General features: G+C 43.1%; 1 protein-coding gene across 1 annotated transcript in view; it reads left to right on the top strand.

Annotated features, from left to right (window-relative positions):
• mau2 (MAU2 sister chromatid cohesion factor) overlaps positions 1-16,721 on the top strand; it is a 62,431-nt gene extending 45,710 nt beyond the window's left edge. Inside the window, exons 18-19 of the mRNA XM_041204217.1 lie at positions 7,026-7,153; positions 8,320-16,721. Of these exons, the coding sequence (XP_041060151.1) occupies positions 7,026-7,153; positions 8,320-8,394 (203 nt within the window). The 3' untranslated portion in view covers positions 8,395-16,721. The remainder of the gene's footprint in view (positions 1-7,025; positions 7,154-8,319) is intronic.
• The last annotated feature ends 1,046 nt before the right edge of the window (positions 16,722-17,767 follow it).

Here is a 17,767-nt window from a genome sequence, read left to right on the forward strand (position 1 = left end):
TTGACACGGAGTAACAGAGTGATGTTTATGATGGCCTGGGAGCATATTGCCTACAAAACACATCACTTTGTAAAGAGTTTTTTTTTTTCTCTCTAAAGAGATTTATTCCATACAAAACCCGAATAACCTAGGGGGAAGGCTGCAATATAGAATATGTGTGTCTGCCTGTGTGTGGACGTCAGGGTGCTTGGCTGTGATGCCCCCACAATCAAATAGCCTGCTTATTCTCACTGCATGTTCACAGGTGTGCTACTGAAATTAGCCTATAGAATTGTACCCCCCCCCAAAAAAAAGTTAGTTCTTCAATAGAGGAAAAGGGGGGGGGGAAATAATGGCCATTTTTTTTTTGTTTTCTCATTCCCTGAAGACCAGTCTCCTGCAAGTTTTTAATATGTACTTTACAATCTGCTGCAGTACTCCTGCCTGCCTCCTAGTGTCAGTAATCAACTACAGTTCACAGCAGTGCCACCCACTGCTTCATAGCGATGATGTGCAAGTGTTGACCCTTGCAGTGATTCAAAACTATTAGGAATTATAAACACCTTTAACGTGAAATATCTGGAGGCACTTAACAGGAGTGTTATAAAGCTGAATAGATAAATATGGTTAGGACATTTTGGAAGAATGGGGAGGTTACATTGCTTGGAAAGTACAAGCCTAGGTGGAGCAGAGGAACAAAGGGATCTCAGTACAAATATGCCAATTACTAAAAGTTGTGCCACAGGTTAGCAAGGCCATAAAAACAAACCAGTTACTGGGTTTTACTTTGAGGGATATAGTTGAAAAGTAGGGAAATTATACTAAATCTATATGTGTCTTAGTTAGACCATGTTTGTATAAGCACTGGAGAGGATGCAGAGAAGTCAATGTCACTGGCTAAGCCAGCATTTATTTCCCATCCCTATCCCTTGAGAACTGAGTGGCTTTCTAGACCATTTCAGAGGGCATTTAAGAGTCAACCACATTGCTGTGAGTCTGGATTCACATGTAGGCCAGACCAGATAAAGCCGATTTCCTTCCCTAAAGAACATTAGTGAACCAGGTGGGTTTTTACAATGGTGTCATGGTCATTAGACTTTTAATTCCAGATTTTCTATTTGTTGAATTCAAATTTCACCATCTGCCATGGTGGAATTTGAACCCTGATCCCCAGAGCATTACCCTCGGTCTCTGGATTACTAGTCCAGAGACAATACCACTACACCATCGCCTCCTCCTAAACCCATGACCCCCTATCACCAGGATGATATAGCAAATGTGTGGGTAAATATATCAGGAGAGGTCTCCTTTCTCTTAAAAAGAAGGCTGAGCGGTGACCAATTGAAGCCTTTAAAATAATGAAAGGTCTTGATAGAGTGGGTACAGGGAGAACATTTCCCCTTGTGGGGAAGAGCATGACTAGAGGCGATCAGTATAAGATTGTCACCAAGAAATCTAATAGGGAATTTAGGAAAAAATTATTTACCAAAAGAGTAGTGAGAATGTGGAACTTGCTACCACAGGCAGTGATTGAAGTGAATCGTATAGTTACACTTAAGGGACGGCTAGACAAACATATGAGGGAAATGGGAATAAGGGTTCTGATGATAGATTTAGGTGAAAAAAGATGGGAAGAGGCGTAAGTGAAGCATAAACACCAGCATGGGCTGGTTGGACTGAATGGCCAGTGTCTGTGTCCTCTATCCATGACACTGGGCTGCATAAGGTGATAATGCAGCAGATGACAAAAAGCTTAGAGATGTTAAGGGGAGTCTTAAAGTAGGAAACAAAAGTTTAGGGAGGGAATTTCAGAGCTTTGGGTCTAGATAGTTGATGGCACGGCAATCAATGGCGGAGCAATTAAAATAAAAAGCAAAATTGTTGATGCTGAATATCAGAAATAAAAGCAGAAAATGCTGAAAATATTCAGTAGGTCTTGCCACGTCTATGGAGAGAAAAACAGAGTTAATATTTCAGGTTGATGACCTCTTGTCAGGAATTATAAAACATGTTGGTTGCTGCATTGTGTTGTTGGGTGTTAAATGTATTCAAAGTTAGACCAGTACATAACAATGTGAAGTGTTTCAAAACTAGCTGAGGTGGAACAAAGATGCAGGTGTATGGTTCGGATATTGTATAAGATGTTATACTCGTCTTTGAAGCAAGGGTCATATTATCTCCAAGGCCCTTTATTGGAGAGAATTGCTGAATGTTGTTGGAAATTGGTAGCTGGTGAGCTATCTGTTAAAATCAAAAGGTAGACACTGGCCAGAAGGGAAAGCACCATTATGCAATTCATGGCACCAAATAATGAGTAGGTGCTGGAACCCTGCTCTTCACTTTACCCAGCCTTGATGTGCTAGGCCAGTTATAGCACACACTGCATCCCTCACCTGAGGTCAATGAACTGAGCACATTGGCCATCAAACTTGCAATCTGCTGCATGAAGCTCAGTTCTACTGCAACAGATCATACCTTAATATTCTACTAAGCTCTACTGCAATGGGTAGTGCCTTAATATCCTACGCCTGCAGGGGGAGATTAATGTCAGCCATGGCTCAGTAGGTAGCACTCTTTCCTCTGCGTCAGAAAGTCTTGGGTTCAAGTAAAACTCCAGACACTTTAGTTCATAATGCAGGATGACATTCCAGTACTAAGAGTATGCTGCACTGTCAGAGGTGCTGTCTTTTGTATGAGACATTAACGAGAAGCCTCCTGTTCCCTCCCAGGCACACTATTTCCAAGGAGAACAGGGAATTCTGGTGTCTTAATAATATTTGTCCTTCAGCTACCATCACTAAAAACAGATTATCTTGTCATTACCACAATGCTGTTTGAGGGGCCTTTCTGTACACAAAGTAGCTTCCATGTTTCCTACGTTACAGCATTGAATAACACTTCAAAAAGCACTCCATTGGCTGCAACATGCTTTGTGATGCCTTAAAGTCATTAAAGGTGCTATATAAATGCAAATCTTTTAATGATTTGTGATGCTTATTCAGTCATCACTGTTGCCTCAAGAAGGGTCAATTCCTGTTTGGTCCACTAGGTGGCACATTTTCATTGTAGTGTGTCTTGAAGTGTTGCATTCATCTCAGTTAGCTGACCCAATAGCTGACCCAACAGGTCATGCCTTAATATTCTACTAAGCTCTACAGCAATGGGTAGTGCCTTAATATCCTACGCCTGCAGAGGGAGCTTAATGTCAGCTGTGGCTCAATAGGTAGCACTCTTGCCTCTAAGTCAGAAAGTCTTGGGTTCAAGTAAAACTCCAGACACTTTAGTGTCTACCCACCATATGGGCACACAGACTTTGGACATCGTTCAACAGCAACAATTTGCAAAAGTAAAGTACAGCAACTTTAACATCATAGACACCTCAAAGCATTTGGCAGGAGTGTAATTTAAAACTGAATTAAGAGATATTAAGGTAGGGACCATAAGTTTGGTAAAGGAGGTATGTTTTAAGGAACATGTTATCGGGGGAGAGATAACAAGAGCTTTAGGGAGGTAATTCAAGAGCTTGGGGCCCAAGCAGCAGAAGTTTGGATCTCTCTAAACCCATCCACCTGCCACTTCATTCCCTGGTTTCAAAATCTAACTCTTTGACCATGCCTATGGTAAAAGAACTTGGAGTGTCAGCTCAGCTTGGTTGATAACACTCTTGCCTCTGAGTCCAAAGGTTGTGTGTTCAAGCCCAGCCCCATTCCAAAACTTGAGGTCAGGTCATATCCTAGGCTGACATGCCAGTGAATATTGTAGTTTTCAAGTTACTATCCTGGATGAAATTTTAACCCAAGGCCCTGTTACTGAATACATACAACTGAGAGCACAGAGGATGGCCATTCAATCCATCATACCTGTTCAAGCTGTTTGAAAGCGTTATCACCCTCCACCTGCTCTTTCTTCATTGCCCTGCAATTCTTTTTCTTTTCAGGCATTCATCCAATTCCCTTTTATAAGTTCCTATTGAATCTGCTTCCATCACCCTTTCAGATCATCATAACTTGCTGTGTTTAAAAAAAAAAGTCATCATCACCCCTCTGATTCTTTTGAAGATAATCTTCAATCTGTGTCCTCTGGTTAGCGACCTGCCTGCCAGTGGAAACAGTTTCTCCTTGGCTGCTCTCATAGAGTCATAGAAATCTACAGCACAGAAAAAGGCCCTTCAGCCCATCGAGTCTGTACCAGTCAAACAAGTACCTAACTATTCTAATCCCATTTTCCAGCACTAGGCCCATAGCCTTGTATGCCATGGCATCGCAAGTGCACATCCAAATACTTCTTAAATGTTATGAGAGCTTCTGCCTCTACCATCCTTTCAGGCAGTGAGTTCCAGATTCCCACCGCCCTCTGGGTGAAAAGTTTCTTCCTCACATCCCCTCTAAACTTCCTGCTCCGTACCTTAAATCTATGCCCCCTGGCTATTGATCCCTCCACCAAGGGGAAAAGTTCCTTCCTGTCTGCCCTATCTATGCCCCTCAAAATTTTATACACCTCAATCATGTCCCCCCTCAATCTCCTTTGCTCCAGGGAAAATAACCCCAGTCTATCCAATCTCTCCTCATAACTAAAACTCTCCAGCCAAGACAACATCCTGGTAAATCTCCTCTGCACTCTCTCCAGTGCAATCACATCCTTCCTATAATGCAGATTCCAGAACTGCACGCAATACTCTAGCTGTGGCCTAAGCAGTGTTATATACAGTTCCAGCATAACCTCCCTGCTTTAATATTCTATGCCTCTACTAATAAAGGCAAGTATCACATATGCCTTCTTAACCACCTTATCTACCTGTCCCAAAAACAAAAATAGCTGGAAAAACTCAACAGATCTGACAGCATCGGCGGAGAGGAATACAGTTAACAGTTCGAGTCCATATGACTCTTCATCATACAGACTCGAAACGTTAACTGTACTCCTCTCCACAGATGCTGTCAGACCTGCTGAGTTTTTCCAGCTATTTTTGTTTTTGTTTCAGATTTCCAGCATCTGCAGTATTTTGCTATTATCTATCTGTCCAGCTACCTTAAGGAACCGGTGGACATGTACACCAAGGTCCCTCTGATCCTTGGTACTTACCAGGGTCCTACCATTCATCATGTATCCCCATGCCTTGTTTGTCCTGCCCAAGTGCATCACCTCACACTTATCCGAATTAAATTCCATTTGCCACTGATCAGCCCATCTGACCAGCCCATCTATATCCTCCTGTAATCTAAGGCTATCCTCCTCACTATTTACCACCCCACCAATTTTCGTGTCATCCACAAACTTACTGATCAACCCTCCTACATTCAAGTCTGAATTATTTATATTGTTATATACCACAAACAGCAAGGGGCCCAACACCGATCCGTATGGAACCCCACTGGTCACAGGCATCCAGTCACAAAAGCACCCCTCAACCATCACCCTCTGCTTCCTGCCACTCAGCCAATTCTGGACCCAATTTGCCAAATTGCCTTGGATCCTATGGGCTCTTATCTTCATTATCAGTCTCCTATGCAGGACCTTATCAAAGGCCCTGCTGAAGTCCAAGTAGACTACTTTAAATGCATTGCCCTCATATACACACCTGGTCACCTCTTCGAAAAATTCAATCAAATTGGTCAGACATGACCTCCCCTTAACAAAACCATGCTGACTGTCCTCGATTAATCCCTGCCTCTCCAAGTGTAGATTAATTCTGCCCCTCAGAATTGCTTCCAATAATTTCCCCACCACTGAGGTTAGACTGACTGACTCCTTTCCTCCCTTCCTGAATAATGGTACCACATTGGCTATCCTCCAGTCCTCCGGCACCTCTCCTATGGTCAGAGAGGTATTGAAAATTATTGCCAGCACCCCTGCTATCTCCTCCCTTGCCTCACTGAGCAGCCTGGGACATATTTCATCCGAGCCTGGAGATTTATCTACTTTTAAGCCTGCCAGGCTACTTAGAACGCCCTCCCTTTCTATGCTAATTTATTTAATTATATCACAGCCCTTCTGCCTGATTTCCATACCCACGTCGTCCCTCTCACTTGTGAACACCGACACAAAGTGTTCATTTAGAACCCTACCTACGTCTTCCGGCTCCACACACAAATTACCACTATGGTCCTTAATGGGCCATAATCTTTCCCTACTTATTCTCTTACTCTTAATGCACTTGTAAAATAACTTTGGATTTTTCTTTATTTTGCCTGCCAATGTTTTCTCATGCCCTCTTTTTGCTCTCCTAATTTCTTTTTTAAGTTTCTCCCCCCCCCCTTCACATTCTATGCTCCTCTCGGGCGTCCACTGTTTTGAGCCCTCAGTGTCTGCCATAAGCCTCCCTTTTTCTCTTTTTCCAAACCTGTATATCCCTCGACATCCAGAGTTCCCTGGATTTGTTGGTCCCACCCTTTGTCTTTACTGGAATATGTTGGCCCTGTACTCTCTTTATTATTTCCTTCTTGAATGCGTACCACTGCTCTGATGCCGATTTACCTAAAAGTAGCTGCTCCCAGTCCACTCTGGCCACTCTGCTCCATTTAGTTAACATTTTGAACATCTCCAATTATTAAAAATACCTTATGTAACTTCTCTTCTGCTGCTTACTCAGGGCCTCCTGAAGATCGGCACCAAGAAATCAAAAAGCAAATTCAGAAAAAAATGCGTTACCAAAAGAATAGTGAGGATGTGGAACTCGCTATGACAGGGTTTGGTTGAAGTGAATAGTATAAACTCACTTAAGGTGAAACTAAAAAAACATATGCAGGACAAGGGAATAGATGGTTACGATTGATAGATTTAGATGAGGAAAGATAGGAGGAGACTTGAGTGGAGCACGATCACTGGTAAGGACTGATTGGGCCAAATGGCCTGTTTCTGTGCCATATATTCATGTAATCCTATGTGAAAATCCCTGTAAAGTGCTGTTGGATGTTGTGAGAAAGATGCCATAAGTTACTTCATTTCCTTAATTTAAAACCTATTATATGTTCCACAGTGGCTCCTTTTGTCTAAGCAGCACTGTTGTGTGGCTATGCTTTTTGTAAATCCTGTTTCCCTCCTCTTAGATCTGAACAAAGCGTGTGGGAATACCATAGAGGCTCACGAGGCAGCTCAAATGCACCAGAATTTTTCTCAACAGCTTCTCAATGACCACATAGAGGCCTGCAGCCTTCCTGAACACAACCTGATCAATGTAAGTACAGTCATCCCGAACACAATTTAATCAGTGTGTAGATGCTACCTTCCCCAGCACAATCTCTTTGAACAGTCCCATGGGAGTGTTTAACACACACCCAAGAAGATAAGCACATTCGTGGGTCTAGTCTGTGCTTCTTCTGGTGCTGTTGGCTAATTCAGCACACAGATAGAACCTTAACCCAGTGCCTTAGAGTGAGATGTAGTTACTAACATTTAATCCTGCTGCCTCTAATTTCATGCAAAATCTGGCCCACGCACCTGGTTAGTTCCCATTTTAGTATATATGAATATAAATAAATGATGGCTATAGGTATAACACTGGGGTGTAATATAGTGAGGACAGGTCTTTCACTGTGTAACACTGGGGTACAGAACTGTTGGGTACAGGTCTGTCACTGTATAACACTGGGGTACAGGACTGGCAGCGATAGGTCTGTCACTATCATACTGGGGTACAGAATTGGTGGGGACAGGTCTGTCCCTGTATAATACAGGGGTGCAGTACTGGTGGGGCAGGCCTTTCACTGTGTAACACTGGGTTATGGTACTGGTGGGGACAGGTCTGTCACTGTATTACACTGGGGTACAATACTGGTGGAGCAGGTCTGTCACTGTATAACACGGGTACAGTATTGGTGGGGATAGGTGTGTCACTGTCTCACAGTGGGGTACAGTACTATTAGGGATTGGTGTGTCACCATAACACTGGGGTAGGGTACTGGTGGGGACAGGCCTGTCACTGTATAACACTGGGGTAAGGTACTGGTGGGGACAGGTCTGTCACTGTATAACACTGAGGCGCAATACTGGTGGCGATAGATCTGTCACTGCATAACACTGGGATACTGTACTGGTGGGGACAGGTCTGTCACTGTATAGCACTCGGGTACAGTACTGGTGGGGACAGGTATGTCACTGTATAACATGGGTACAGTACTGGTGGGATCTGGTCTTTCACTGTAAAATACTGGGGTATTGTACTGGTGGGGCTGGCCTGTCACTGGCTTCAGTATTGGTGGCTCGTTGTGTAGCAGTATCAATATATTAGTGATAACTGGTAGATGTCATCCTCGTTTTGAGGGATTGATAACAACAGCAACATTAGAGATAGCTGGTGGAACACCTCCCCTTCAGTGAGACATGATGTATTTTGTTTTCTAGTGGACAGATGGGCCTCTTCCTGTACAGTTTCAAGCCCAGAATGGACCCACCACTAGCCTCGCCAGTCTTCTATGAACAGAACTGAAAGTGTAAAGCGGTGGAAGCCGACGTGTCTCAAACCAGGCAACGCATGAAAAAGGATTTTGAAAGCAGCTTCCCAGTCATTGCCAGGCAAACAGTAGACAGAGCGAGAGAATGTGTCTGCATGCAGCATTGTGGGTACTTTCTAGTCTTTAACCTTCTTTCCTCTGGGTGGTCAGCCTATCCCAGCTTCTATGATTGCTAAGGACTTTGATGCAAAGGAGCAGTTTGGGTTGAATTATGTCAGTTGTCCTGTGGGAATCATTATTACCCTCTGCCCTTCCCCAGTGCAAAATGTGTTTGTAATTTGCTAAATTCTGTATTCTCAACTCGCCTGTTTCTCAGCAATGAAATTTTTGTTTTGGGAGAAATGAACAAGGGGACTTTGCCCTCTCCTTTCACATCCCCCCAATAACATGTTCTCATGTTCTCCCCTCTCCTACCCCATGCCCTCATATGAGATTGGAGTTGATGTTTTCCCTGTTCTCATCCTTAGTGATGCAGTCGCTGTGGAAATGGAAGGGGAACTTTGAAACTGCTAGGCTCTGAATGAATGGAAGGGGAGGGTGTCAAGTCGGAGGGGTTAATTGTATGCATTTATATGTACTATTGATAAGTTCAGGAGCTTGGTGCTGTTGTTGGTGTTCAGTGGCAATTTTTATGAAATGGCTAAGCCAGCAGTATAAGTGGACGTCAGGATCTTGCGATCCCACCTGCACATTGACAGTGTGTCCATCTATAAAGTAGATGCTGTGAATATCGACCACAACCCCCAAATGATTGCAGTTTGACCAAATTTATTTTTTCTCTTCACCTGCTATTTGAGACTATTTCACCGGGAGTCTCTGTTGCAGCAAATAAATAGATCACTGTCATACTCACTCAGTCTCTCCTGCTCAGTGTAAGGCCTCGCTTCCTCCTCCTTCCCTTCCTCATGACTCAAACCACTCCCAAAAAACAGATCATAGAATCATACCGCACAGAAGGAGATCATTCATCCCAATGCTGTAATTTCTGCTTTTATTTTGGTGCTAGTGTCTAAAAGAGAAATTCTTAAATTCTCAGGTTGTTTGATTTTATAAACTTCAAGGCTGAGAGCCTTGGCCACTTCAATCATGCAGTGAGGAAATTCGTACAAAGCTGTTCCTTTTCCCACATTCCACTCCCCTTAACGCACTCCCCTCATTCGCTCCAGGTGCGGTCAGTAAAATGTGCCCTAATGCACTGTGCCAGCAGCTGTGGACATTTAATGAGGAGTGTATCATGTAATAATGGAAAAAACTCAATGCAAAGACTTGTAATTCACCTCTATCAAAAATATGGTTTTAATACAGACCTGCAGAGTTTTTAAACAGAAGTTGGCACCTGTCCAGGCAACCAAATAGCTAAATGGGTATAGCACTGAGACCGAAGGCTGTCGAGGATTCCCATTTCAATACCATTGGTGCATTAGAACTGGCTTCTGTGCCACTGCTGATGGAGCAAGAAGAGGAAATCAGCTCCTGATACTTGTCCAGTGACCCCAGTTGGAAGGTGTGTGCCAATTTACACTTGGCTTTGATTCAACCCCTCTAGGATCAATTGTATGCTGTTACCTCAGTACTTAGCCCTAGAGTTAACCTTTTTGTGAGACCCCTGCCTGTGTGCTGATCTTGGTGAGCTATGATCCACCTGGGTGAGAGGAGGGTCACAAATCAGCCAGGGATCCTGCTTCGAATTGGAATTCATCAGGAAGTGCTTGTGTGTGAGACTACATCAGCCCATTTGCCCTAAGATCACACAATCTGTTATAACATATGCTCACACATGAAGATTGGCCATTTGGGGAAGGTATTGGCGAGTGACTCACCCGGAGAACAGAATGCCTGCAATGGCCATTACCATCAGGAGAACTGGGAAGAAAATTAGCAACAAACAAAAAGTAAGCAAATTGAATTCCAAGACTTTCTTAACTGATTAAATGGGGGTGAATCCTACAGGTGGAATTTAGCTCGTCCACTATGGATTCTGTTTGGTGTGGGATCCTCCTGTCTTGATATAATAGCTGAGATGGTGGAAGAGAGGGAGCTCCATATGGCTGTAATGGCAGAGCTGTGAAAGAGTCACAGTGGCTGCTGGAAGAGGCCACATACTGCCTCTGTGTGCTGGCTGAGGTGGTTGGAAAGACCAGGGGTTTGTGCAGAAACTGGGGCAGAGGTTAAACAGGAGTTAAATTCTTCTTCTTTTCTTGGTTTAAGTTTTGTTTATTTTTGCACTCCAAAGCATTCGTTCTACATCCAACATGTATCATGACTTCAGGAAATAGGCAAGGCCTGATTGCCATTGTGCCTTTGTTATGAGAAAAGAATTTGCATTAAACTCGGAGAGTTTTTGTTTAAAAGCTTGGTGGTAGAAATCTGAAGTAAAAACTGGAAATAGAGACATGGTCAGTTAGGATCTGAAAAGGAATGGAGAGATTAACCACATCAGGATCACCTATCTCTTTTAAGCACTAACTGGCCTGTTCTCTTTTTGTGTTTTAAGTGATTTGTCTCCCTTCAGATTGATTTGAATAAGGTGTGCTGTATTGGATAGTGGGAGAGAACTGATTGGAGATCGGTAAGAAAGCAGATAAGTGGAGGCAATTTCCCCCAAATATGCATAGTACTGAAATAACTCAGCTTTAACCCTGCTAAATTAAAGTCTGATCTAAAGGGTTGTTCTAAATTTTAACACAAAATCCATGCCCCCCCCACCCCCTTGCAGTGACTTCTCAGCTGCACGTCTGTGAATTTGATCAGCGCTTCCCAAAACAATAAGCACATGAACCCTTTCCCAAAACTGATTCAGTTCATCACTTGTTGCCCTCTTTCCCCCATTGCAGTGTGCTCATTTACCTGCTGCATCCACTCCACGTTTAACTGAGTTAGTTTTGGAACTAATACTTCCTGCTTTTACTTGTCACCATTACAGAGCTATTAAGGTGACTAACCAATCCACATTCAATCTTGACTCTTGTGTAAAGCTGGAAGCTGCGAAGATAACTGTTGATGCTGCTTGTGGCACCTCGGCTTCATTTTTAAAAAAATACTGTTTTATACAGTGGAAAATTACACTTGTCAAATTACTTCATTTTTTAAAAAAATGCAGATTACTTCCCCTGGGGAAGGGTGCGTTGATTATTCCTTAGACTGGAGGACATTTTAGTGTGACTTCATTGTAAATAACGACTTTGATAGGCCTATGAAACAACCAAGAGTGATCAGGTCCAGAAAATGACTACCAACTGGGCAGCCTGCTGCATTTTAAATCCGAAGCAGTGAAGTGATGGATGGGCTACTCTTTACAAGAAGTCATGCCCAACAAGGCTTTTCTTTCCTTGTGTCAGTATGAAGCAAGCACTAGGAGAATAAGTTTTTAAAGGTGGGTGTTACAGATTTAAAGCATTTTCTAATGAGTCAGTTAAGCTGTTTTCAGCGAATGAGTGTTCTTAGAAGTTGAATAAGTCCACACCAAGCACATAAGAGAAATGGCAAAAAAAGAACCCAGTCCTTTTGTTCACCAAGGACACCATTTGGGAATTGCCCCCTTTTTAAAGCAATGACTGGCATGGAATAAACAAACTCTTGAGTGACTGGGCTGACCACCATGTCGGGTGCAGCCACTGTTACCACTCCTAACTCCTTAAGATCATTTGTTTCTTCAAATGTAAGTCAGAATTTTAAAGAAAAATGTTTTTTAAAAATTGGAAAAAATAACTCTCAACTGCCTTCGCATCAAACTCCTCTGTCTCCTTTAACCCCTGTACTCTCTGACTGCCCAGTAAGCTTAACCTGCAATCTCACATTCGGATTCCCCACCATTAAAGACTGTGTATGTAAATTATTAGGGTTGTGTTGTTAACGCTAACAATATTTTGTACAGCTTGTGTTTCTTTTATCAAATGATTGTATATTTTATTTAGTAAGGTTATTCTGGCTAATCCCCTCCTCCCGACCCTCTGCCCTTTGTTATTTATAATTTAACAACTTTCTCCATCTGTGTAAGGCTCCTGAAGACATATTAACAAGAGATAACATGTACATATATACATAGGATGTATACAACATGCTGAACTACCCTGCAGTTCAACTGGACAATAATCAGCTTGGTTCGTGTGTCTGGTGACTTTAGTCAACCTTGACAGAAATCTGGGCAATAATTTTATTGAGTGCTGCAGAGCAATGTAAGACTGGACTATTTTTGGTTTCTGCTTCCCTCCTCACCTGAAGGTGCTGACTTTCTCTGGCATTTAGATTCCAGGAGTGCGGCACACTCCATTGCTCAGTGGCCATTCTTCACCTTTGGCCCTAGTTGGCAAATCTCGACAGGCGAAAGGCCAGTTGTTTTTAATCCAAGTCCATTTTAATGTATCTTCCTGAATTTCCTCTCCCCTTGCTCATTCTTGTTGGCTGGTGAACAAAGATTGCCATGGCCTGGCAAACTTTTACCCCTTCCACCCCCCCCTCGCCCCGCCCCTGATGGCCTCCCTGTCCTGACTGGGGGAGTGTGAGGGAATGCTTGTACCAGGTGGCCTGGATTTATCAGTGTTCCCAGATCCACATCCTCTCACTGTGCTTGTGCAGTCCATTAGGCTGCTATTTCTTTTAAAACACTTTGATGGGGTGGGGTGGAGAATATGATTTCATCCCTTTTATAAACCTATCCTGTGAGCTTTGCCCTATGCCCGGTAGTCAAAGTCGATGCCTAATTTAGTATCAAGCCAAACAGAGCACAAGGGTCCAGGTCACAGTTAGTGCTGAGTTAGATAATCTCAGCTGGGGTGGAAATTGAAGGATTGTATTCTACCTCTTAATCCCTAGGTCGTCATGTGTGCGGGCAAGATCCATCATGGTTCCTCGCTTCTGATCACTGTCCACCTAATCTGCTAGGAAATGTGTGAGCGGACCTTGACTGAGGCAGTATTGGCCGACTGTGATCTGTTCACCTGCCACCTCCCAAAATATGATCAGTTAACCTATAAGCATTTACTGCCTGGGTTTCCATGTGAAGAATCCTCCTTTGGCAGAGGTTGGACAATGGCCTGAGGGCTGCCGCCTCCTCTGGAATGGCCAATGCAATTCAGCACCTTGAGTAAAAGAAGGGAATTGATTTGGAAAAAAAAACAGCACCCAGGCACACCTAACTGCTGGTGAGTGGCCTAAAAGCACTAGGGAGTGAGATTTATCAGTCTCCCAGTGTCGTGTAAAATCTCCCCACAGGTGATGCAAGTGTGGTATTAGTCCCACACTGGCAGCAGCAGCTGGCTGGCACACTTAACCAGTACTCACAGCACTGCCAGTGTGGAGATGCTCTCAGAGGAGAGGAATTTTGAGTTTGTATTATACCTAGTGCCACAGGGTTACTGATATGCTGATCTGCATCAGTTGTTAAAGCCGGTTTCACTCGAGGCTGTTTTGTATGCTGATATCATTTCAATATTTGATCAGAGGATATTCTAACTGTAATAAATTGGTCATTTTTATTTAAACACTTTTCACCCCTTCCCCGCTCAAAAATAATGGAAGGAGGTTGTAAAGATTAAATCTTTAAAAGTTTTATATATGAGATGTTTTTATACCACACATATGGAAGCAGCACAAGTAATATCACTTATAAGTAAAGTTATAAGAGTTACTGACATGTCATAAATTAATTACTGCTTTAGGACACCAGTAACTTGTCTAGTTTAACATCAGATTCTGCATAATTTGAACTGTGTACCTCTGAGAGTCCACATGTGATTCCAGGATATGCCTGGACCTGTGGTGTACATCAGATAACTGGTTCCGGATCACATCCTCTTGGCTGGGTTAGCTCGTCTCAACACCACATTGTGATTGGCCTCGATCCCTGGGCCAGCCAGAGCTCTTGCCCCTGTCGGTAACCCACTGACCCTCCTTCTGGACAGAGCATGGGTGGGTCAAGAGAAGACAGAGTGGGGGAGAGCTCAGCTGTGAAAGCCCGCACGATCGTACTGTTCGGTTGACCATTCCGGCTCATCCGTGAATACCAACAGCTGGGAAGTGGTGCTAACTGGCTGCTTTGTGTCTGCAGAAACAAGAGCCAACACCTAGAAAGGGAGAGCAAAGTCAAAACTGGATAGAGGGTTGGGAATGTAATAAGTGTGATGTTGGCTTGTGTCCTAATCCTGTGTGTGGTATAAACCTTAGGAACAATGGTGTTTAGCTGAAGATATTTTTAAACAAACCTAGCCCTCGAGTGCTTGATGCATTGTCTCTGAAGGCAATAAATATTAAGCTTAATGGGTGTCAGACGTTAGGAATGAGCTGGTGGGTACGATTCTGCAGAAACAGATATCCATGGTGAAAATTTAAATATTTTATATAAATATATATAGATTAGATAAAGGACATCTTTTTATATAATCGAGTTGCTGATATTTTTCTGTTGTCTTTTTATAAACACCTTGTACACCATGCCTTTGTGGTATTTATGTAACTCTGACCCGACTGGGTGTGATGCCATGCAGGTTTATTTCTGTATGACTGCAGTTAGGACTGGGGTGATGAGGGGGTGGGGTTAAGAAGGGGGAGTCCGACAACAGTTGCATTAATGTTGTATTTGAGACACCCACCCCACCCCTCGAGTAAACTTGCGTCAATGCTCCCCCACTGTGTACTGTCTTAAGTTTCACCCCTTCCATCACTCCCTTAGCCCAAATCAAAACCTGCCTTTTTCTTCGCTGTTCATTTGCTGATAGCTCACTCCTCCAGACATGGCTTCCCTCTGCTCCTTCAGGTACTTACAGCAGTGAGTGGCTGACTGTACAGATTAGGAAGACCCCATGTTCAGCCTGTGCTGACGGCAGCCATTTGGTCTCAGGATTTGTAGCTTAAGAAAGGGGTGAGGGTGGAAAAAATTACCCACAGTTTCCATCTCCTAATTATTATCCAGTAACATCTGCAAGGCAGTGCAGATTTGGGTGGGAGCAGGGCTGTGCTCAGCTGTGATGCTTCCTTGAGTAGCCAATTGTCACTTGCTGTCCAAACTCTCTCAAGCGATATAATTTAAATGAGACAGCAGAGGGCAATTTTATTACCCCTGGTGAGTCAGCACCTAGGAAACCCATACCCTTGGTGTGAGTTTTTCTTTTTCTTCCATTTTCTTTCTCTTTCATTAGTGTGCCCCCCCTCTCTTTCCACACTGTCTGTCTCTCTCTCTCTCTTTATCATCCCCTCCCCCTCTTCCTCCTCCTCCTCCAGAAGCCAGGGCAGAGTTTTCCTGGTGGTTGGTTTGGGACTATCCCACAACCCCCATTGACTAGGAATGTCTCTGGTTTGACCCGCATTCTGTACTGAGTTTTCAGCGACACACCCCGGCAGATCAATCGGCCTCGATGGCGCCTGCGCCCGGGGAGAGAGATGGAATGATTATACCAGTCAGGGCTTGCACTCCAGATATGTTGTCCCCTGGACAGTGTCCATCTGTTGAGGACAGGACTGGGCTGTGTGTGAAATCTGCAGACTGACAGTCGCCATCTAGGCAGCCACATGTGTGAGGTGCTGACAATGCCTAAGATCTGAGAAACTGTACCCCAACAAGTGTCCCTGTCTTCAGGCAATGAAGGAAGAAAACAGAGCTATGGAGCCTCTGTGTGCTTTTAGCATGGAACACACCATTCTCTGGGTGAAACAAAAATGGGGGAGATCGAGAAAATATTTCTCCTCCTATTTTCTAAGGAGAGCGTGGACATGTTCATCACAATCGACAATAAACTGGACAAATAATTGCAAGCACCCATTAATGTATGTTGGGTGATTAATATTTACAACAATGCAGAGCAAACTGATACAGTAACTACTACAGTAAAGAAATTAACTTTGCAAGAACATGCAGCTCTCAAATGTGTATATCACCATTGACTAGATATCATATTCATTTTTGTTTCTGCAACTCTTTTTGTACAGACAATTCAAAGTGTTTTGAATGAGGCAATTTTTAATATGTACCCTCATCATGTATCTGGTGAACCAGTTTCTGTGTAATTATGTTCCCTTAAGAATCAATGTTATGGCAGGTTTGTTAACATGTATGGTGTTTTAGCATCACTGTACTTTTTGGAATAGTTTATAGATGTCTAGATGTTTTGAGATGTAAAGGATTCCCCATTTCAGTGATGAAACATCACTGTAAAATGGGAAAAGCTCAGTTTGTAAATATGGATCTTTGTAAACAGAATCTGCCTGTCGCTGTGTTTTTAGCTTTCTATTATGTTTGGATTAACTTTTTTGGTTTTTTTCTATATATCAGGGAATTTTTAAATAAATTCATAAACAAACTTTAAACGCTCATGTGCTGTTTTTCTTTGGGATTGGAGGGTCTGCTAACAGAATGTGTCCCGGGAATGGAATTTTCTCCCCCTCCTTTTCTCTCATTTATTGGTCATTCCTTAGAGCGTGAGCCTAGCTTTCGAATAGATGGCTATTCCCCTGTGAAGGGCATTACCAACAAGTCTGAGCCTGTTCTCTTCTGACATCCATTTTCTTTACACTGACCTTTTTATTTGCTTCTCAGTGCGGCCTGTGCTTGTTCAGAAGAGGGTCTGGTTGCTGGATGCCTCTGCAATTTTTACACTATTTGTCAACAGCTTATTTTTAAAGCAGTAAAATCTTCCTAAGCCTTTCACAGATGTGTTATCGGACAAAATTTGACACAGCCACAGGAGACATTAGGTCAGGTGTATAAAATCCTGCTAAAAGAAGTTTTGAGTTTTAAGGAGCATCTTAAAGGGGGAAGGAGGTTAACATTGAATGTTCACAGCTCTGATGGCACAGAACTGATGCAGGATCAAGCTATTTTTAATGTTTTGCCATTGTCAAACATGGATGGAAACTGGGCCAGTAAATCTGGCAACAGAATCTAAAACCCAGGCATTCACAGTGCCACTGGGCTGTATCATTTTTGCATCACAATGATGAAATAGGCAAGTGATGCAGTAGAACTTGTTTTTAAAATGTTAAAGGGATTTAGTAGGGTAGGTGGAGCGAAACTATTAGTTCTGGTAGGAGGAGGAGAGTCCAAAAGTGGGGTACAACATTAAAATCGAGCTGGGTCGATGATGTGATGCCATGAAGCACCACAAATGGTCTTGGAAACCTGGAGCACACTTCCCCAAAAAGCTGTTGAGTCTGGGGTCAATTGGGAATTCAAAACTGAAATTTATAGTTTTTGATGGTTATGGTCAAGGGATATGGAGCTGAGTGGATAAATGGGATTAAGATACAAATCTGGCGGGATCTAATTGAATGGCACAGTAGTCTTGAGGGGCTGAATGACCACCTCCTGTTCCAATGTTTGAAAGCCAATGGAAAAGGTTTTCTGTTTA

This window comes from Carcharodon carcharias, chromosome 14 (assembly GCF_017639515.1).
Source record: "Carcharodon carcharias isolate sCarCar2 chromosome 14, sCarCar2.pri, whole genome shotgun sequence".
Lineage (NCBI taxonomy): Eukaryota > Metazoa > Chordata > Chondrichthyes > Lamniformes > Lamnidae > Carcharodon > Carcharodon carcharias.